General features: G+C 45.6%; 1 protein-coding gene across 1 annotated transcript in view; it reads right to left on the bottom strand.

The window, feature by feature from the left end:
* Positions 1–3,208: 3,208 nt before the first annotated feature.
* Positions 3,209–23,242, bottom strand: part of LOC121836676 (gastric triacylglycerol lipase-like) — a 113,819-nt gene continuing 93,785 nt past the window's right edge. The window contains exons 5-7 of the mRNA XM_042291637.1: positions 17,384–17,455; positions 6,929–6,997; positions 3,209–3,451 (exon numbers count right to left, since the gene is read on the bottom strand). Coding sequence (XP_042147571.1) covers positions 3,209–3,451; positions 6,929–6,997; positions 17,384–17,455 — 384 coding nt within the window. The remainder of the gene's footprint in view (positions 3,452–6,928; positions 6,998–17,383; positions 17,456–23,242) is intronic.

Here is a 23,242-nt window from a genome sequence, read left to right on the forward strand (position 1 = left end):
CTACTCAAAATAACTGCTACGTGGACGCAACTAATCGCAAATCTCTCTTCCAGTTTCCACGGCCTACAAGCAAGCAAGCACCAGTTCATTTTTCCTCAAAGGTGAGCATTCCAGATACACTAGTTCTGTGCGAAGCAGGCATAGTGAAGGCAGACGAGTGGATACGTATATTTAATTGACCGAGCTCAGAATGACGCGCGGCAGTGGCATTGAAGCTTATTAATCCGCAATCAACGCAGATATAGTTTTGAATCTATCCGGCTTAGTGAAGGATTGCTACTTGTCGCGAACTAATCACACATTTTTATCTTGCAGTTTCTATAAGGCTGCAGCTAGCAGGTGCGGTTTTCATTAAAGGGTTAGGATTTCACATTCTGTTTTCAAACATCAAGTTTTTGAATGAGGGTCCTAAACAATTAACTTTCTTTTGCAGTAAATGCCAGATCCTCCAGTTCAGGAATATGTTAAATATATTTGGTATGGATAAGCCCAGTGTTTTGTTTCTTTATTCATAATTTGACAACAGCAACAATTTTTTTTTTATTTTATCACTCAGAATTACACACAAGGAGAGACTGCGCTGCAAAGAAATGTCGTGCTTGACGTGATATTCCAACTCGTACATAGTTTTATTGGTCGCCGATAAAATATATTGGATTCCAATATCCATAATACGCTAAGTACACTGGAATCGTAAACCCTTATTGATCCCCATACGACACATGGGGATCCAATAAGGGATTATACAGTAATGGATTTCAATGTTTTTAGCGTATTATGGATATTGGAATTTAATAAAAAAACCTTATTGTAATACAATACAATAAATGTAATGTTTTCCAATACACTGTCCGTATCGTATTGTAATACAATAAAAATATATGGTTTACGAATATCCATAATACGCTGTTTATATTGGGGTTTTCCAATGGGGTTGTCTGTCACATTTCTTCTATTTCTTGTAATGTATAGCCAAGTTTCCTTCCCAGCTTCAGTTTTTAAACATCAAGAATAATACGAACGAGCTCGCTTTTACGTTGACCATTTCCTCACTCATAATAATATTACAGAATATTTTACGTTCCCCTAAAGAACAACTATGCGGGTCTTCACATTGCCGCACAAAAGAAGATAAAAAGAAGAAACATGACACACGCACATCATCGATTGTACAAATTGGCATGGATACAAATAGTGGGCGCATTTCTCACAAAATGTACCAACGAGTTTCAATTTTCAACTAGACTCTCAAAGTCACGGCGATAAACTGAGGCAAGAGTAAAAATCTTCAAGCTAGAGGATCGGATTCAATTTAATTAAATTTTCATATTGAACAGGGGCGAGAGTGAAGATATTGATTGAACGTCAAAGGCAGTCCAATTTCTTTTAACGACACAAGGAACGTGAAGGTCGACAAAACTCACAAGTATGTTCGCATCAATCCAACAAATTTAAAACCCGTGAAAAAAAAAAAAAGATCGTCGCTCGAATCTTATATTTTAAAAAGGTTTAAGCAAAACAATATCAAGAATAAATTCACATGAAAATAAAGGTGACGTTGAAAGTGTCTGTCATATATAGGTTGCTCAAGTCCCCAGGCTCGATCTCAGTTGGGCCATAAAGATCGACGCCTGCACGTAGCATTCTAAAGATTCCTCAAAAGTTTATCTTACAGGTCGGTGTTTTCTTGTCAAACTGCAAAGCGCAGCTCTCTCTCTCTCTCTGTAAAAAAATCGGGCCAAGAGACTTGCCAGCATCCAACGCGGGTAGCGACGCAGACGACCATGTCGAGTAGCGTGGCCGGGATTGGCGCTCGTGTTCATAGATGCCGCTACCTCCTTATCGAGACTGCTCGCGACCACTGTGGTTTATTATAATTAACATAATATTTTTGTATTGTACCTATGATTAAAAAATAAATGCGGACAATACAGGCAAAATTTAAAGGAAAATAAACGCGGGTGCATAACGGCGGCGCTTTTGTTGCCAACTGATTTCGTCTAGGTGTCGTCTGCTTTCTTTCGCTGGTCCGCTACAGCCAACGTTACTAGAACCACTCAGTTGGGAAACTACCATAGAGACTGCTCTGAAAAAGTGGCCCCAATCTGTCCACCCGAACCGAGCTAATGGCGAACACAACGCCGCCATTTCTCCCGCAGCGGCCACTCGAGGAACTGCACGTTACTTCTATTTTGGCTTTAATCGGCCATTTTGGTGCCGAAACAGATACAGCGGAAGAGGTTACAGGGGTGCCACCCCCGTCTCTCCAGCGGACGCGCCGCGAATTACTACCGAAGTTAAAATGCACCTAGGTTGGGACGCGCTACCTGAAAGGACCGCTGAGGCATGGTTGTAAAAAGAACAATATTAATTGTTTCGCAAAACCTTGCAAACTAAAGATTATAGAAACATCACGCGTCCTTGATTTTGTACTAAACTCCAATAAATTTTATACAAAAAGACTCTTTTCCGTTTGTTTTTACGCAAAAACATGCTTTCTAAAAGCTCAAGGTGACCACAGTACAGACAAATGATAAAGAGTGGCGCTGTTGTCGTATTTAGCTCGGTCTCGGTGTACGCCAGCGGCCCAGGTTTCGACGGCGAGTCTCCCAACTGAGTGTTCTAGTAACGTTGGCTACAGCTACGCCCTCAGACGCTGCTCCCGACGCCACCTATCAATATGCGCACCAAACGCACCCCGCCACTGGACTCGGTCGTCTGCGTCGCCGTCTCCCGTTGGCACTGGCAAGTGTTTCCGGCGTGTGTTTTAGAAAAAGTGAGCTACGGTTTGTAATTTTACAAGAAAAAAAACTTACCTGTAAATACACCTTTTACGAAAATTTTAGATTGCTACGTGCAGGCGTCAATTTTCACGGTCCATTTTAGATCAAGCCTTGTGACTGGGGACACACTATTAATTGCGTCATTGGATTTTGTTCCGATTTACGGCTTAGAGTATGTGAACGTATTAGAAAATTCCAAATCACTGAGCCAAATTCAAGCCGCCAAGGGAATAATGCGATAGCGGTTTGTTCCGAGGAGAGACATACCGAAAAACGAATAAGGCGAAATCAGAACATAGATCAAATTAAGAAGCGGCAAGTACAGCAATAAGGCGGCTACAACTCGTAATAAAGCTGACATCAAAGCGAAATTGAACGAAAAAACTTCAACACTCCGCAGTGCATCAGATCCAAATATTCAAAGTCTAGGTTTGGTATTTTGCCATGACACTCATCATCTGGCGGAATAGGATAGGCTCCGCATTGATTCCCCAGCTGAAATCGTAGTGGGTGAACTGCTCATCAGGCACTTGGTAATATTCCACCACATTGGACAGTCCGTCTCGTAGGCGTGCCACATCCTTTTCTACCGCAAACCAGTCGCCTTTGCTCCAGTAGATTGCCACGGGAACTTCCACGTGAGACAGCTCATACTCCGGGGGTTTGGACTGCAGAAAATAATGACTGGTTATGAATAGCAGATTATATTGTTTATGGTGTATATTCCTGTGGAATAATATTAAATATCAACTCAAGGCATTTCATCACCATTGCTGGTATGTAAAAAGGAAATATAATAAAAAATATGCTAATGAGTGTACCGCACTGATTAAACGTATTAAACGTAAAAAAAAAAACGCCGAACAACAAAATATTTTGCCACGCCGTCATTTAAACTTACATAGCGTACCACTAATTAGAAGCACCAAAGTTCATATCCTGGAACACAAAGCGGAGAGATAGCGTCTCAAACTCAAAATGAGTTTTAAAAGCTGTCTGTCTGCTCTCGTTTATCCCTTCCACTTTTTCATAAAGTTTCCTTGGCAGTCTCAAGTTTTAAACGTAATGATTGATTCCCATTGGCTAGTCTGCACTTTGGCTGTTTTGTTGGCCTAAAAAGATTACGATATTATATGTCGTAAGAAACTTTTTAGCGAAGCTGAACCTTATGTTTCTGTAAGTTTCGGCAGCCCTTAAAAGGAAGCTGAAGCGGTTTCGCATTTGAGGAAACACACTTAAATAGTGTTCATTTCACCCCTAAAATCTCGAATATTGTTTTTTTTTTGTTTTGTGAATGGAGGCTGGAGAAAAAAAACAATTATACAGTATTGCTGTGACGTCACGCTCCTCGCCGGACCGTGACGTTAAAAACTAAGTTTTAGGAATATCCGCTGTCGCGCATCTTCAGCGCCCATGAAAGGTATGCACGCGCACTATTGCTATCTTTTGAAAATGGCAAAAAAATACGTCGCGACTGGTGCCAGTGCAGGGGAATATAGACGTTTGCAAGAACGGCATCTGGCCGTCTTTAGAAGCTAGCCAATGCTAAGCTCACGCGCACGCTGCACATGCTTGCACGCATGTGGCACCAGTGAGGCGCCATGCTTGCAATTGTCAATACATGGCAAGCTTGCAATTGCACATGCGACACTCAAGCGACACTCGCTTGCAAGGCAAAGGATTCTTTTATGACGTGACAACTCGTTGGAGTTTTTTCCTCTTGTCAAGCGTTTAGTTACATTTTCATGGAAGACGAACGCCATATTCAGATTCACGGTATAAAAATACGCTAGAATCAAACTCTGTCCCGTATTTGAAAGAAGTGTCTCCGCTTCCAATTGAAGTGGCCCTGACGCTCCAATATTTATTAATTTACTGCCTTAAACGCTTCAGAATGGTGTCATAAAAAAAACAGTTCATCGTGAAAAATAATCTAGACAGTTCACGCGCTATTAAAAAAGAATAAACAACCTGCATTTCTTTTTTAGAATTTACTCCTTTAAGATCGTTATTTTTTTTTTCTTTATCACATTACACTACGTCAACGGTGGTTGAATACGCAGGATTTTTGAGGATGAAGATTTAGAATTTCGGTAACACATATTAATGGCGAGCAGCAAAACATACTTTGAGGGAGCGTGTCTTGCGCACGACGCCGCCGCTTTGCAAAGGTCAAAATGAAATTTGAGAAGTGAAATTTGGAAAATTTATTTAGTGAAGTCAACGTGTAGACATCGTCTCCTGGCGTCTCTTTGTCATCTTTGCTTTTGAACTCTCAAAATGCGACGACCGATGGTTGGGCCAGAAACGAGCGCGAGGTTCGCGCGGACTCGGAATATTGGGTGACTTTTTCCGTTAATGATATTTGGGTCGTTGAGAAAGAATCATCTGAACGTTCGCAGACGTTGGGACTAGCACCCTACAAGGCGCAGGACCGAGAGCCGGAAGGTCCCCATCACGACGTCACCGAGTCGTCGGTACTTTCGCCTGCTTCCGGTTTGTAGAGCCTCGACAAAACAGACTGGTAAGACCGTGTTGCATGCAGCGAGCTGGTGTACGGCAGGAATCGCCCCCAGCCACGCCATTTTTCCCGCTTCACTTTTTTTGAAGTTTTTCTATCGGGTATCTTTCGGTTCTAACGGTGCTGGGACAGTCCTTGACGAAGCACCGACTCGACATCGCATTTCACGTCGGTCATCAAAGTCCTCTCTACTTCATTTTCAGCTGTACCAGTTTTGAAAGTTTTTCTTTCGAAAGCTTAAACAAAACAGCCGCGAGTTGCAGCTGGGGCTTAAGCAAAGAGGCAGGCAAACTGGTTATGAATAGGCATGGTTACCCAAGAGCGGGAGGACAAAAAGGGACGGACGGACGGGAAACTTCCTCTTGGTACGTTCCTTTTTCCCCTCACTCAAGGGTTACCATGTCCACCTGGCGCGTCTTCTGGTTACGCACGCATTGCCGGCGCTTTTTAAATTCGAGAGCGAGCGCCTAAGCAAAAATGTCAGTTCCAATTAAAAAAGAGCGTCACAAAAAAGAAAAAAAAAAAGAAAAAGGGAAGCGCGATAGATTATTTGACGTTACTGAGAAGCGCGGGAACTTCGAATTCGGCTTTCTGAAAATGTTTTTTTTTTTTCTCTCTCTTTTAATACTTGGTTTGCTTGCGTCAAAGTTTGAGAGTCAGTTCAAAGTTCCTTGTCGAATCATTTCTTTAGTGAAAAAAAAATATTTTAGGGGTGTCGTGTCCCTTTAAGAGTCGCTACTGGCTTCCGCAATCCATGAACTGTATTGTGGAAAGGAGGAGAGGCAATATTTATTTAGTTTTGTACTTTGCATTTGAAGCATTCTTTTTCTTTCGGGGGTGGGAGGGGGGAGGGGGCGGAGGGGGGGGGGGAGGGACCGGATGCAGGTGTTTAAACGTGGATATAAGTGGTTCTTTATTTATCACATCACATGTGACGTGACGCACCAGCACTAGACAACGAAAAGTAAGGTAAATTCGTCGATTCAAGATTTACTATAAGGCACGTACAATAAATTAACTTCCTAATTGCACTCGCCCCTTAACCCAGCTCCCGTCTGGAAAATGTTCCATTACATTGCAAACGATTTTGTGATTATGGAAAACGAATATTTCGTGGCTCTCTTACTAACCAGCTTTTGTTCAAAAAAATTGTACATTTTCATGGCTTCACTACGCCGTTCCCCTGAACAAATGACGTCAGGCAAAAAAAAAAAAACATTTCGAATAATCTGAAGATTGGTCCACTGGAACTTTATATTTCGCGTTCCAACACATCCCAAATTTTTGGAAAAAAAAATATTTTTCTCCTCATGTTTTACGTGTGTCTCTGCGTGTGCATGTGGGAATGCGCGCGCGCGTGTGCGCGCGTGCGTGTGTGTGTGTGTGTGTGTGTGTGTGTGTCTGTGTCTGTGTTTATGGGAAGCCCACTAACATTCACGTGGTAGATAAGAACACGAATGGCAAAAATCTTTAAATAATACCAATGCGCTCTCTTCCTTTGCATAAACTATTTAACTCAGCAAACCTTTCCAGCCGTTTTTAAAAATTATACGCCGATCCGTTTTTCTAATGCTGTTGTTCCTCCGCCACGGCGTGACATTAAACTGGGAGAATGAATACATACCTTCCCATATTTTGCGAGGTTCTTTATAATCCCGTAGTCAAACTTTCGGGAGCAATTGCATCGTATCAGCTGAAATAGATATTAATATAACAAAATAAGAGCTACAATCAGTTTAATAAAAACTCAGATCACTGTCAATGAACATATGAAATAAACGATGGGTTTCAAAACAGCCTTCTTTTTTTAATTCTAAGAATATAAAAATAAGAATTATTTCAACTCCATGCACGCTGAAAAACAGCGCGACTGGGACGAGGACAAAAGACGAAGAGAATACAAGACAAGTGCTGACTATCAACTGGTTTGTTAATAGAACATAAGGAAGAAAGACTATCAAATAAAAAAAAAACATGGACTCAAATATTCACGCGCTTGCTGGGCGCCTCATAGAGTATGTCAAATTCTTCTTTTTTGATTTTACCACTTGCTTTCTTCTTTCTTTCCTCGTGGGCTCTTATTCAAAATCCGGAAAGTTCACCTCACTGGGGGTCAGAGTCACAGAAGCTTGGCTCACACACGAACCGTTGTTCCTCGTGATGTTGTACGGTTCAACCATATGTCGGCATGTTTGGTCATGGTGTTGATATAGTATAATGGTGTATTCTAAGCGTGGTTTGCACCAAAAACTCGGCAATGTACATCTAGATGTGAATACACGGTGCCTTTCAAGGAGCTGTGGTGCTCTCTGAGGCGGATGCTTAAGCAACGGCCAGTCTGCCCGATTTAAGATCGCCCACAAGAGAAGGGAATGCAATAAAGCACGCCTTTCACGCACGATGCAAACTTTTTCCCATGCTTTACCTTACATATGTTATATTCTAATTTTGTGTTCCCGTCCCTGCGTACACGTGCAACGGAACATAATCTACTTAATTTTGTTTTTGGCTGAGAAGACGACATTTAGCTCATATCGGGACGCGACTTTTTTAAGTCCGTGTGAAATGTGGTGAATATAAGAAATAACTGAAACTTTCCTTTTTTTTCTTTCCTAACTGTTTTTTCCAACATGAAATTGGAATCAATCATTACTATTTTTATTAAACGTTCGCATGCTGATAAAATAATAGTCTGGGTATCCTCATGTCCTAATCCTTTTAATCTGGGAAGCGAAACTAACGCCCATTGTGTGAACACATGATTTTCTTCGAGCGGATTTCAAACAGGAATATACTATGCCTCTTTTTGCGAGTTTAAAATGTGCTGACTGGCAAATTAGCAGACTTTTTGATGTTCTAGGAAAGTACAACCAGCAAATGTGTTCTTTCTTAAATTCAGCGAGGAGATAAAAAAAAAATTTGATTCTCTCTTGGAGTCTCATAAGTCAACCTAAGGCCTTGATCAAGCTCATGGAATACTTTTAGTACTTAATATAGTGTTTTTTTTTATTTTAAATCTGAGTCTTAAACAAATACCAAAAAATCATCAACATAGCTAAAGACCTCAATGGTCTGTTTTTCTAATTTATGAACTAAAGTTCTACCTATCTTTCCCAGAAAAAAGAATATCCCTCAGTGGAGGCGCTACTCTCGACCCCATACAACCACCTGACTTCTGAACGAATACTTTTTCCTTTTACTCTAAAAAAGTAGACTTTATATACAGAGACAACAGTTCAAGGAAATCTTCAACTGTGATTCTGCGTTGCGTTCTGAACTTAGTTTCGTCGTTGCACTTCAAAATGCACTCTTGAACGCTTACCATTAGGTCATCATGAGGCGCAGAGTAGTGTAAGTCTTCTACATCAATGCTGAATGCTGTGCACCCCTGTGGATTGCTGCCCCTAAGAAAATGAATAACTACATTGGAAGTGGCTATACCTAAAGGGTCAACGATTACGAGGGAATTGAGGTGTCTTTGTAAATATCCCGACATGGCGTGTTACCAAGTGTTACGTTTCGATACTATGATGCAGAAAGTGATTCTCGATTTATGGGCGCTCTTATATCTTGTGGGTGCTCTTGAATCGGGCATACTGGCCGGTACTTAAGTATCCGCGTCAGAGAGCAGCGCAACTCCTTCAAATGCACCGCGTATTCACATATTGCGGTACATTACCAAGATTGCGGGGCGAACCACGCTTAGAAGGCACTATTATACTATATCAACACCATGACCAAACATGTCGAGAGATGGTTGAAGCGTACAACATCATGAAACACAACAGTTCGTGTTTGAGCCAACCTTCTGTGACTCTGACCCCTAGGGAGGTGAACTTTCTGGATTTGGGATAAGAGCTCCGGAGGCAAGAAAGAAGAAAACAGTGCTACAATTAGATGAAAAAAGAAGAATGTGACATAGTCCACGAGCCACCCAGTAGGGCGCCTCGGGGAGGACACGCGATCCAAAGGGGATGCGCATCCTCTGGATCGCATCCCCTCTGGATGCGATCAAGTTGCAATCCACCAAGAGGGGATGCCCAATTCCTCAAAGTGTCATAGAGTTCGGTGGTGGAGACTACATTGGTGTATAGGCCACGCGACGTTGACTTCCTTGAATTCAGCTAGAAAATGAAAGCACCGACTGACGGGCGGACCAAATGTTCAAGGCCTTCGAGGCTTCCGCGGAAGTGCATTATAATAAAAAAAGGCCCCTCTTCGAAGACTGATGGGATGCAGGTAGGAATTTCAAGTTCTTCATTACTTGGTTTTGTTTAAGATAATTTTTGTTCAGTGGAATTCAAAAGAATCCCCAGCTCTAGGCACCGCTGTGGTGCGAGATATTTCAAAACAGTAATTTATTCCCTTCCTTCTTATATCCAATGTTTGACACGGGCGGTTTTTATAGTGAAAACTTTCGGTTTTTTGTATAACCTTGTTATAATTACTAAAGCGCCAAGAAGTCCATGTATTTAGTTTTTGTTACAACTTTAAATCAAAATAGCTTTATTTTGTTGTGTTCGACGCAACCTGTTTTCTTCTTTTTTTTTTCTTGGTCCGCGCACAAGCTGCGGGGGGGACAGTGAAAATAGAATATAAAGCTCCAGGGAAGCCAATTTTATTTTTCTTGTATGTGCGGTCCGCGCCAACAGAGCGCTCATTTTTTTGGTGCGTCACGATCTTTGCATCATGCCTTGCATGGCAGTCCCAAATTACGTACTACCCCGCCCCTCCCTCCCCCCCCCCCCCCCTTTCTTTTTTTTTTACCGCGAGAAAAGTGTTGAGCAGCCGCTCGAGCTGTAATTTGAGAATACGAGGCGTTCAACGGAGCCGCGTCCCATTTTGGTCGAATATATTTCAGCGGGTGCAGTTAGCAATATTGGGTTGCCCAAGAAATTAAAGCAGCTGCCTCGTTCCTGCTATGATATCGCACGTGGATTTTCTCAACTCGTAGTCAGGACAGTTCAATAAGCGCAGGGTGGTTAAATTATATTTTTATGGCTGAGAAGTAGATCGATTTACCTACCGAATAATCGATTAACGATTAGATCACGACTAATCTTTTTAATAGGCTAATCTGTCAAGTTTTGACGAACAAAAAGAAAGTGAACATTTAACGCCTTCATCACGCAGGTCTAAGGGAGTCAACACCGCCCAAAAAACAAAAACCGTAGTTCTGACATTTTTGCGTCAACAGCAAAGGCCAACGCAGGATACCGATTGGAAACGGCTGCTGCTGCGTAAGCTCTCATTTTCGAGTCAAGTTTGAGTGCCGGAGGTTGACGCAATCATCGTGTCCAATCTCTACCCAGCGTTGGCCATCGCTGATGACGATCTCTCTATCAGCACTCTACGGCTTTGTTATCGAGGAGTTGTTGGAAAGCACGCCCCTGTAAAGTGCCACATATGTGTAAAATTGTGCTCTAACGAAAACTATAAGGGAGATTCTCTTAACTTCAGGCATTTGCAGATGTTTGTACGTGTTCTGGGCACTTTACGCTATGCGCGTTTTCATTCAGCGCGCCAAAAAGACTGTTCTAAACAATCAAAGGAGGCTGTTCTTGCGGAGAACATTAACGAACTTTTGTGCCTCATGCAGCTGATGTAATACTCTGTGAGTTTAAGTGTCCATGAACCGTTCTTAACTACACATCGAGGTTGCTTCATTAGCTCGTAATCTCAATTGTTAATTGGACTATTTACATCACCCGTAAAGGCAAAAAGAACCACGTTAATTTTGACTTTTTGGAAGAATTACGTATGGAAATCAACGGGACCGGTTACTCAATTACGTACTCGATTAAAGGGCGGCTACTAATCGGGTTGAAACTTTAATCAATGCCGGCCCTATATAATATATTACCATAATCGCGCATGTTGCTTCGTTAAAGGTTCTTCGGTGCTCTTATCGGCCGATGCTTCTTCTGATTGGCTGCGAGGCGGTAATAAAATGTCCTTGACTCGCCACGCTCTGCCTTTCTTCAGCTGTCAGTTGCTCTGGCGACGACAACACACCCGATCGTTACCTCGGCTGCAGTTAATTTTTTATTCGCATTTATTACTCTCAATCGCAAACGTGAGCCGCGACATATTGTCTTGCTTGATGTGTCAAATAGAGAGGGGAAAAAGCCTAAATCAAAACTCTAAAGGGTATCGGCAAAAAAAAAAAAAAGAGTATTCAGAAGTCGAGTCACACGTGTTTGCGTGTAAAAAAAAAAAAAAGGAATATTCTTTTTTACACTCAAAGAGAGTGCAACCACCCTCTGCTGCGTCGCGCGATGACAGCGCAGCAGAGGTTGGATGCACTATCTCTCCACGGGGCGCGGTGCCGCCGGGGCCGAGATGCGCTCCGATAGCAAGGCGAAACTTAAAAACCCGTCGAATTTGTGCGGTTTTTCAGAAAGCCGTAAAATGCTTCGCGTGCCTTCGATCGTTTTGAAATTTGTTGATTTAGTGTTTTTTGATGATGCTGAGCAAATTTCTAATTTAAACCATGCCCTTAAACACAATTCTAGGAAGCTAATTACGCAAAAACAATTAAACAATGAATTACCCCGGACAAAATTAATTTTCCCAAATGGGCCCCTGGACCAGGACCAAAACGCCACAACCCTTTTTTCGACGCGATGAGTAGTTTTCGCAGGAGCGATTTGGCCTGCGTACTCTGAAACACCATATATATATATATATATATATATATATATATATATATATATATATATATATATATATATATATATATATATATATATATATATATATGGTGTTTCTTTTCCTCACCTTAACAGATTTGTTTACAAAAACAACTGTGAAAGCTGCACTTATGAGGTACGTGCAGGTGAGTCATACGGCCAGGGGGATGTAGTATATGAGGCAAATCATAACGATCAGTCGTCAATTATTGAAAGTTTGTTAAATAGCTTTTTAATTAGCGGAAATAGACACGCGGTTCTAAATAAAAACTTGCTGAGCGTTATCGGAAACCATTAAATCAGTCATTTTCATGAAGACTATCTGCGCGTGATAAGCGTAGTAGTGCACTAAAGCTACCGCTCCTGGAGCAGGCATAAGGCTAGAGGTTGCGGTAAGGATCCCGCTCGATTTTTCCGTCTCTTATCTAGCCCCAGCTTTGTGCCTACTCCACGAGTGGTAACTTTCGCGCACTACTGCGCTTCTCACGCGCTCAAACTATTTCCAAAAATTATTGATTTAGGAGTTTAGGACAACGTCCAGCAAATTTTAATTGAAACAAGAAGACTCTTTTCACTAATTCAAAAGTTAATTAACAAATTTTCAATTAATTACCCGATTGACCGTTATGATTAGCCCCATATACCATGTCCAACTGGCCTTACAACTCACCTGAACAAACTGCATAAGTTTAGCTTTCACCAATATTTTTATAACAAATATGGGAAGCTTACAACTACGCCATATATATATATATATATATATATATATATAATATGCTAAAGGGCTTCCTGACGAAGGACGGACTCCGGCCGAAACGTCAAAGAATAAATCGTCCGTTGTTGCTGTTTTCACTGAAGGTTTTTCTTCTCAGTTATATATATATATATATTGTGAGGGTGAATACGATATATATATTTGAGGGTGATCTGTCAAAGAACAACAGCATGGCTGCTACAAATATGCCTGAAGAAAACCCCCAGCTCGTGCAACACAACTGCGCGGGCTCCTTTTCCTCTTTCACGACAGTGTCCGTAGTCATCGTCTTCGTAACATTTTCCCCCTGTGGTGGTAGGGCCGGTCATCCGGCACTGGGTGTTGGTTAGGTTGAGCGGAAGTACGGTTTCATACATTCCACGTGAACGATGTCCTGGCACCTCGAGCGATGGTCGCGGGGCTTGGTCACGGGCACCATCTCGTAATTGATGTCGAAAAGGCAACGAACACTGCGATACGGCCCAACGAATCTTTTTAGGAGCTTTTCGCATTTGCCGGTTTGGCGAAATGGTGTCTTGAGCAAGACGAGATCACCAATATTATAATAGACTGGTATCTGAGTATCCGCATGGCGAAGGTGTTGTTGTTATTGGGACTGCAGAGCTTGCAGTCGGGCAAGTTGGCGGGCATCTTGGGCTCGGGACACGACGTGAGATGTGTAGGGATCCGAACAATTTTCCACGTATGACAAAACAGTGTCAAGAGTCATGAGTGGATCACGAGCGTATCAAAGATAATACGGCGAAAATCCTGTAGTTGTTTGTCGGGCGGTATTGTACGCGTAAATGACAAAAGGAAGGATTGCGTCCCAGTTGGTGTGGTTTTTTTCAACATACATTGACATCATGCTTGCTAGTGTATCGTTCTGTCGCTCGGTGAGCCCATTCTCCTGCGGGTGGTAAGCAGTTGTTACATGATGGACTGTACTTGCGAGATGCAGGACTTCATTGAGAAGTTTGGCAATAAAGGGCGTGCCTCGGTCACTCGTGACTGACTGTGGAGCGCCATGGCGTAGCAGAATGGAGTCCAGAAAGAAGTTCGCAACCTCTCTTGCGGTAGCATCAGGAACTGGCTTAGTTTCAGCATAGCGGGTATTGTAGTCAAGGGCTACAATGACCCATCGATTGTTGCTTGCAGGCGTTGGAAATGGGCCCAAGTCAATTCCAATTCTTTGGAAGGAGTGGCTAGGTGGTGAAAGCGAGTGAAGTGTTCCGGGTGGTTTTGTCGTTGGGTGTTTTCTTGTTTGGCAGTCGTGACATGATCGGACGTATTTGTTGATAGCGCGATACATTCCGTTCCAGAAGTAACTGGCTCGAACTCGGAAATAGATGCCCGGAAGTTGGGTCGTCATGATTAGCCCGAATAATGTTGTTTTGAAGGGAACGGGGAATGACAAGAAGCCAGGGACGTCCTTGCGGTTCATAGTTTTGCCTGAATTACGTCGTCCCGTTGTGAAGCCCAAATAGAGGCGCTATGCGTGCTGTGCGTTGAGGGGGATGTGGGTTTGTTCCACGCAGATATTCAATTATTGGCTTAAGGAAAGGATCAGCCATCTGGACTGAGGCAATGTCAACATGGGTCAGAGGAGCCGTTGCGAGGGAAATGCGTGAGTCTTGGAGAGGAGAGGCTGCTAGAAGGGGCACCGGGACAAGCCGTCGGCATCCAGGTGTCTTTTTCCTGATTTGTAGAGGACGGTGAAGTTGTAATCTTGAAGTTTGAGAGGCCATCTTCTGAGGCGGCCTGACGAGTCTTTAAGACTGGCGAGCAGCAGAGGGCATGGTGGTCGGTCACTATGCAAAAATGAATGCCATAGAGATAGGGACGGAACTTTGATATGGCCCATATAACATCCAGACATTCCCGTTCAGTGATAATATAATTTCGCTCACCTGGTGTGAGGGTGCGACTTGCGTATGCGATAACCTGTTGGGTGCCTCTAGAATTCTGAGCCAAGACTGCTCCGTTGCCGTGTCCACTTGCGTCGGTGCGTATCTCGGTTTCGGCTCCTTGGGTAAAGTGACCGAGGATGGAACTGCTTGTCAAAGTCAATTTTAGGGATCCAAACGCCTGGTTTTGTGATGGGCCGCATTCGAATTTGGTGTTGGTGCGAAGGAGCCGATTAAGAGTTTCAGCAACGTGAGCAAAGCCAGGAATGAACTTGCGGAAATAAGTGCATAATCCAAGAAAAGCACGGACGCGGACGTCCTTTTGAACGTTCGGGGTAGGAAATTCTGAAACGGCTCGAAGTTCGTCAGGACCCGGGCGAATACCATCAGTGCTTACTAGATGCCCAAGTACTTTTAGTTGCCGAGTTCCAAATGTGCATTTCTTGGTGTTTAGCTGTAGGCGGGCGGACCGGAAGCAATCAAACACTTGTTTGAGGCGGTGCAAATGTTCATTAAACGTCCCTGAAAAGACGACGACACCGTCAAGTAGCACAGGCATACATTCCAAGTGAGGCCGCGGAGCAACGTGTCCATCATCCTTTCAAAGGTTGCGGGGGCGTTGCAGAGACCAAACGGCATTGCGTTAAACTGATAAAGCCGTCAGTTGTAATGAAGGCTGTTTTCGCTTTATCAGCTTGAGCGACAGTTATCTGCCAGTAGCCGCTTCGGAAATTCATTGATGAAAAAAATGTTGAACCTTGCAGTGCGTCTAAGATGTCGTCGATCCTTGGCAGCGGGTAAACATCTTTCTTGGTCAACTTGTTAAGACGGCGGTAGTCCACGCAGAAGCGCCACGGGGCATCCTTCTTTTTAACGAGAACGACGGGAGATGACCAAGGGCTGAAGGAGGGCTCAATTATGTTGTTCTCCAACATTCGGTGACATGCTGTTGGATGGTTTTACGCTCCATGAGTGAGATTCGATAAGGTCTGCTTTTCACTGGAGATGCATCTCCGGTACCGATACGATGGTGCCATACGGACGTTTGAGCGAGAACTCAGCTGTCGAAGTCGAATAAATCGGAATATGCTGAGAGAAGGGTGACCAAAGAGTAGTGCTTCTCGGCAGGTAAATCGGCATCCACCATTGTTTTTATCATGTCGCTAGTGCGGCGTGCAGATGTCTGGGGACAACCAGTTGACGATACGTCTGTGTGAAGAGGGGCAACGATGTGTTCTTCATATCGGTTTATAGTTGCTACTTGAGTGTTTCGTGGAAGTATTTGCGGCTCGGGAGAGGTGTTAGCAAGGCAAACAGGAACGTGGCCTTCCACTATGGACACAAGGGAATAGGAACGGCAACCTTTTTCTTCAGAAATAGTCTTTCGGAAGGTTCGACTAGTGCGTAGGTTCCTGTGATGGGTGGCTCGGGCCTCAGCTCGACGATGACGGCGGATAGGGGTGGTACAAGGAGTCCGGGGCGTGCAGTGGGGCTAAGTATGCCTGTAGCTCCTGGCGGATGATCTGACGAATTGGCTCAGGAACAGCCACTTCGGTGGCTCCGAGGCGAGAGCGTCGGCCTACGTCGGCCTACGTCGGCCTATGTGGCGGGTTCGAATCCCGGCCGAGGTGCCCGCAATCTGACGGAGGCTTATTGCGGAGAAGACGCCGTGTAACCGAGCTTTCGGTTACACGAAATTAATCCTCAGTCGAAATTAATCCTCAGTCGTCCGCTGGGGCGTGCCAGATGCCCGCCGTTGGTTTGGCACGTAAAACCCCCAAATTTGACTTAGCTCAGCAAGCTCCGATGGCGTTGCGTTGTTTGTGCACACCTCGGGGAGACGCTCGAATGGAAGTTTCATGATGCGTGCACTTTGTAGCTCTTCGTATCTTTTGCACTCCGTAATGAGCTGTTGGACAGTCGGAGGCGACTTCGGAGCGACGACCGAGAAAAGGTCATGTGACAGTCCTTTAAATAGGTGCCGGATTCTGCCCTCTTCTTTCATGTCATTGTCGGCACAGGCGAAGGACGTCCTCAATGTAGGTAGTAGATGATTCTGTTAGGGATTGGTACCTTCTGGCAAGTTTATCTTTGGCCTGTCGCTTGCGACTTTCTGGCTTTTAGAAGACTTCCGCGAAAGCCGTCTGGAATCCCTCCCACGAATCGATCTCGTCTTCGTGGTGATCGAACCACTGTAGAGCGGTATCTTTTTAAAAAAATACTACATTTGCTAGCTTGAAGCTGTCGTCCCACCTGTTATGTTGACCTGCCCGATCATAACTTTTGAGCCAGTCGTTGACGTCAGCTTCTGGCGCCCCGCTGAAAACTGGTAAGTCTCAATGTTCAATTTTTGACGGTCGGAGGGGCGGGTGCGCGTTGTTGGGTGGCGTTCCCGGTCTCGTCGGGCATGGTGGCCTGCGTTGATCGCCCGCTGCGGAGCTCCAGGACAAGAGAGGATGGGGATGGTCCTAACCTCCACCACTTGTGAGGGTGAATATGATATAAATATTTGAGGGTGATCTGTTAAAGAACAACAGCGATGGGTGCTACAAATATGCCTGAAAAAGCCCCCAGCTCGTGCAACACAACTGCGCGGGATCCTTTTCGTCTTTCGCGACAGTGTCCGTCGTCGTCGTCTTCGTAACATTATATATATATATATATATATATATATATATATACCTTTTTTATTGTGGCAGTGTTAAAAATGCGTGTGAGAGGCTTACCTGAGCTAAATGAAGAATATCGTTGACGGAGGTTCCCGAGGGGTTGTGATTGAAGTAGACAGCCATTCGAGACTGAAACAAAAAGTTCATGTGTATAGAAAAATTAACGAAAAAAAAAACGAATATTGCCTGCGAATATATTTAAGATTAAATTGTCGTCTTTGCGTACGGAAAAGATATAACGTACAAAACTAGTGATTATACTGAATTTACAGCATTTTTAGATTGGCTGGGTTTCGTTCTTTTTTTATTTTTTTAAGCAACTTTCGAACAATAGTTTCTTTTGAATAGGCTCGTTGCTAACAGTTTTATATCAGAAGATTTAATCTCTGGACAGTTTGTTAGCATCAAATGTGCAGCGGAATATAAAACAATTAATACCCGAATAGTGTAAATAAAAAAAAACAAGATTCTATTAAATTTCTTTTTAATAAAGGGCTCGAGGCATCAAACCTCAGTTATAAATCGAATCGCAACCGTCATATCTGTCCAACCCCGAAGACAACCTTATTCAAAATCCAACATCGTATACTGAATTCGAGCCGCACCGAAACCATAATGTCGCGTGAAGGTTAAGGTTTTTATTGGAAATAGGTTAGGTGCGATCAGGTATTGAGTCGGGCTTGTATTTCCGGTTAGCGGTGCGAACACGATTTTATCAACCGTGAAGGGAAACGCCAGTGGCGCAGTCTTACTTACATTAACAGCAGTGACGTGAAGATAGCTAAATAATAATTAAACAAATATATGTATTGTCCGTATGTGTGCACCACCGCTTGGTTAAGGAAGTCGGTGCGGAGGTGTACACCACTAGCTAATAGCCTAAGTCGCTTTTTCTTGAATGTTTTGCTTTTTACTTTTTGCAAAACAGTACTCCACCCCCCCCCCCCCTTTTCCTGAATAAAACATCCTATATAAAAACAAAGACAAAATGTCAAGATGTTGGCGGACTTCAGCTGTGAAAAAACTGACGGCGCCACCGAGAAGGTTGGAAAGGCAATGTCAAGCCAACAAGGTGTGCAACCTTGGGACTTTGTACGCTCCTTGAAGTCCCTATGTATTTTAGTTTTGCGCTTCTCAAATGCAGTAAGCCCACTTTTTTTTCTTTACCGCCATTTTGTGTGAGTAACCTTTGACTTCCTCTACTGTTTGTTCGCCGGCTGGATGCGTGTGGGCTGATTGATTTGACATTGCAATACTGCACTTTTGGTACCGCTTTGCAGCATCTTTACGACCAGTTAATTATAGTGGTTCTGTAGAATACAAAAGGGGTCCGGTAAGCACAATTAACTTTGATATCATCAGACCATTTGGTTAGGTTGACACCTGATGCTCCTTTAAAAATTAAAAAAACAAATACGTAGATTACGCCCACTGTATTCTGCATGCATTATACGTTGCCCCGGATGCCGCCAGGATCAGGTTAGATATTTTTAAACCTGTGTCCAAGTCATATTCTCTATCTGGCCTACCGCAAGATACTCATATTGTACATCTGTTGCTTTGGGGGACTGTGAACGATTCGCTGTCTCTACTACAAACTCTGAATTTCTGAGGTTAGCCGAAAACCCAAAATTGTTTCACGGGTTAAAAAAAAAATGTGATTGTATGTATATCTTTACAAAATGACATCCGCTTGACGAAAGTGCTTAAGCGAAGCAAGAAAACAGTGTGTTAAATATCTTACCAGATAGAAGAAAAGATATGATTTGGCTGTGCCTAATTTAATTATTTAACAATCATGGCGATCAGATGCTATATATATATTGCCGCGCCCAGGGCTGAGAAAGCAACGCTCGGTCACGAACCTCCAGAAAGTTCTCGTTTATTCATGTACCGCACGTAGCTTCTATCATTTATTCCTGATTTTGTTTTCTAGAAAGTGCGTGTTCATTCTCGCCCGATCACGCGACGCTCGAGCCGCTTTCGCCGAATCTTCGAGATAGCGACGCACTCTAGATAAGAGGCCGCCCGCGACCTTGTCGAGTCAGTTTCGCCCCAGCGCTCGACTCTGCTGTCTCGCCGACCTCGACGCTCGCGACGCTTTGTTATTATTTTCTATTCTCTTTTTGTTTTGGCACAAGTTCGCCACATTAAACGTTTAGCTCTTCCTGTTTATTTATTGTTATTCTGGTCACCACCCGTGACATTTTGGTGGAGGTGCGGGGTACCGCATGCCTGTACAGCGTTCCCCTCCAAGATCCCGCAGTGCAAGCCCGGTACCAAGCCCAGTGAGAAGACCACTCCCCGCGGAACCCGAAACTCGGACCAGCCGGCGCATCAAGGGAGAGGATCCTGAATACGGTTTGCTACTGGACAAGCCCAAGCCGAAGAAGACGACGATGGCCGACCAGGCGCAGGCCCCGGCTGCTCCTGCCGTCGTATACCTGCCCGTCGCACCCAAAACTCCGACGCCGTTCCACGGAGACGCACACGAGGACATCGAGGACTGGGTCCAACAGTACGAACGAGTGGCCCGTCATAACGGGTGGACACCAGAACAGTGTCTTCAAAATGCCTACTTTGCCTTGGAAGCAACCGCCCGGAATTGGTTCGAGAACCACGAAGCATCGATCACTTCCTGGGAGCAACTCAAGGCTGAGTTGCGAAGAACATTCTCGAACCAACAACGAAGAGAACACGCGGAAGAACTTCTACAAACGAGGATCCAAGGACCCAACGAGAGCGTCGTTAGCTTCGTGGAGGATGTCCTGCGACTCAGCAACCGCGCCGATCCTCAAGCCTCCGAAGCAAAGAAGCTGAGAATCCTGATGCGAGGCGTCAAGGAAAACATCTTCGGCGGCCTTGTGCGAGCCCCGCCTATCACAGTCGAAGGATTCATCACGGAGGCAACGAACATTGAACGTGCCCTTCAAGCACGGGCCTCCCATTACCAGCGACTTCCCGGCGTCGCTGCCCTCTCGACTTCCAGCTACAACAGCCCGGACCTCCGCGAGATTATCCGGGATGTCGTGCGGGAGGAAATCAGGAATAAATGATAGAAGCTACGTGCGGTACATGAATAAACGAGAACTTTCTGGAGGTTCGTGACCGAGCGTTGCTTTCTCAGCCCTGGGCGCGGCAAGCAGTCCCTGGGCCTCTCCAGTCGTACTGGTTAAGAAGAAGGACGGAACGCTTAGGTTCTGCGTGGACTACCGGCAGCTGAACGCGGTGACGAAGAAAGACGTCTATCCACTCCCCCGCATCGACGACACGTTAGATCGGCTGCGCCACTCCCGATACTTTTCATCGATGGACCTGAAGAGCGGCTACTGGCAGATCGAAGTCGACGAACGGGACCGAGAGAAGACAGCTTTCGTTACGCCGGATGGGCTGTACGAGTTCAAGGTGATGCCCTTCGGACTGTGCACGGCGCCAGCAACTTTCCAGCGTGTCATGGACACCGTACTGGCAGGACTGAAGTGGCAGAGCTGTCTCGTCTACCTCGACGACGTCGTAGTGTTTTCCAGCGACTTCGCCGAGCACCTGCGACGACTACGAGCTGTTCTCCAAGCCATACGGACCGCCGGACTCACCCTGAAGCCGTCAAAGTGTCGGTTCGCCTATGACGAGCTGAAGTTCCTAGGTCACGTGGTCAGTAATGAAGGCGTTCGCCCCGACCCAGAGAAGACTCGCGCCGTCGCAGCATTTCCAGCGCCGACGGACAAGAAGGCCGTGCGAAGGTTCCTTGGGCTATGTGCCTACTATCGGCGCTTCGTTCGAGATTTCGCAAGGATTTCCGCACCGCTCACAAACCTCACGAAGGACGCCGAGAAGTTCGAATGGGCCGAGGAGCAGCAGCAGGCATTTGACGAGCTGAAGCGACGACTGCAGGCGCCTCCTCTTCTTGGACATTTTGACCAGGATGCGGAAACCGAGATTCACACAGACGCAAGCAACGCAGGACTTGGCGCGGTACTGGTTCAAGTACAAGAGGGCACCGAGCGAGTCATCGCCTACGCAAGTCGGACATTGTCCAAGGCGGAGCGAAATTACTCCACGACTGAAAAAGAATGCCTTGCGGTCGTCTGGGCGATCACGAAGTTTCGTCCGTACTTATATGGAAGTCCGTTCCGCGTAGTCACGGACCACCATTCGCTCTGCTGGCTTGCGAACATCAAGGACCCGTCAGGACGCCTTGCGCGATGGAGTCTCCGACTACAAGAGTTCAACATGACAGTAGTCTACAAGTCAGGCCGCAGGCACAGCGACGCCGACTGCCTGTCCAGAGCTCCCGTAGAAACACCCTCCGACAGCAACGACGACGATGACGACGAGTGTTTCCTGGGCGCAGTGAACAGCGACGACATGGCCCGACGTCAACGAGACGATCCTGAGCTGCGCGCACTAATAGAGTACCTGGAAGGGCGTGGGAGTGCCATACCACGCGTTTTTTCACGAACCCTGCCGACCTTCGCCATTAGACAAGGAGTTCTCTACAAAGAGAACTTCGGCAACAACAACTCCACGTGGCTGCTGGTAATCCCGACCGACCTTCGAGAGGAGATCTTCCAAGCCTGCCACGACGACCCAACGTCCGGACACCTTGGTTACAGCCGGACACTGGCCCGTATTCGTGAAAAGTATTACTGGCCCAAGCTCCCCAAAACCGTCCACCTATACACACGATCATGCCATGAATGCCAGCGACGAAAGAAACCTCCAACGAGGCCGGCCGGACTCTTGCAGTCAATTCCTCCGCCAACGGCACCCTTCCAGCAGATCGGAATGGATCTACTTGGCCCTTTTCCGCCGTCGACGTCAGGAAATCGCTGGATCATCGTCGCCACAGATTATCTCACGCGATACGCCGAAACGAAAGCCCTTCCTTTCGGAACTGCTGTGGAAGTTGCCAAGTTTTTCATTGAATCCATTGTCCTCCGGCACGGCGCTCCCGAGGTCCTGATCTCAGACCGTGGATCCTCGTTCATGGCCCAGCTGACACAAGATGTCCTTCGTCTCAGCCACACCAGCCATCGTCGCACCACGGCGTACCACCCTCAGACCAACGGGCTGACGGAAAGACTCAACAAGACCATCGCCGACATGATTTCCATGTACGTCGACGTGGAGCACAAGACATGGGACGAGGTGTTGCCGTATGTCACCTTTGCCTACAACACGGCCGTACAAGAGACCACCGGAGTGACACCCTTTCAACTGGTGCATGGGCGCAAGGTAACGACAATGCTGGACGCTATGTTACCCCACGAACCGGCTGTCGACGCAAGCGACGACGCTCAGGTGGTTGCCCAAAGGGCAGAAGAAGTCCGTCAGCTCGCCAGACTCCGGATTCAAGCCCAACAACGTATCGACACTGGCCGCTACAATCTTCGTCGTCGGGACGTCCACCTCCAGCCCGGAGACAGGGTTTGGGTGTGGACGCCGATTCGTCGTCGCGGTCTCAGCGAAAAACTCCTGAAGCGCTACTTTGGGCCCTACAAGATCATCCGACGCCTCGGCGATCTGAACTACGAAGTTCTACCCGACGGAACGCGCCCATCTACAAGACGTCAGCCGCGACCCGAGGTGGTGCATGTCGTCCGGCTGAAGCCGTATTACGAACGATAGGACTCTCCACTCTCGTCGACGAGTGAACTGTGGACTGTGAACTCCGGCTAGCATATCTGCTGTCCTTTTGTTTTCCGTTTTTGTGCTGCATCGGGACGATGCACTTTTAAAGGGGGGGATAATGCCGCGCCCAGGGCTGAGAAAGCAACGCTCGGTCACGAACCTCCAGAAAGTTCTCGTTTATTCATGTACCGCACGTAGCTTCTATCATTTATTCCTGATTTTGTTTTCTAGAAAGTGCGTGTTCATTCTCGCCCGATCACGCGACGCTCGAGCCGCTTTCGCCGA

This window comes from Ixodes scapularis, unplaced genomic scaffold (assembly GCF_016920785.2).
Source record: "Ixodes scapularis isolate PalLabHiFi unplaced genomic scaffold, ASM1692078v2 PGA_scaffold2__306_contigs__length_199485367, whole genome shotgun sequence".
Lineage (NCBI taxonomy): Eukaryota > Metazoa > Arthropoda > Arachnida > Ixodida > Ixodidae > Ixodes > Ixodes scapularis.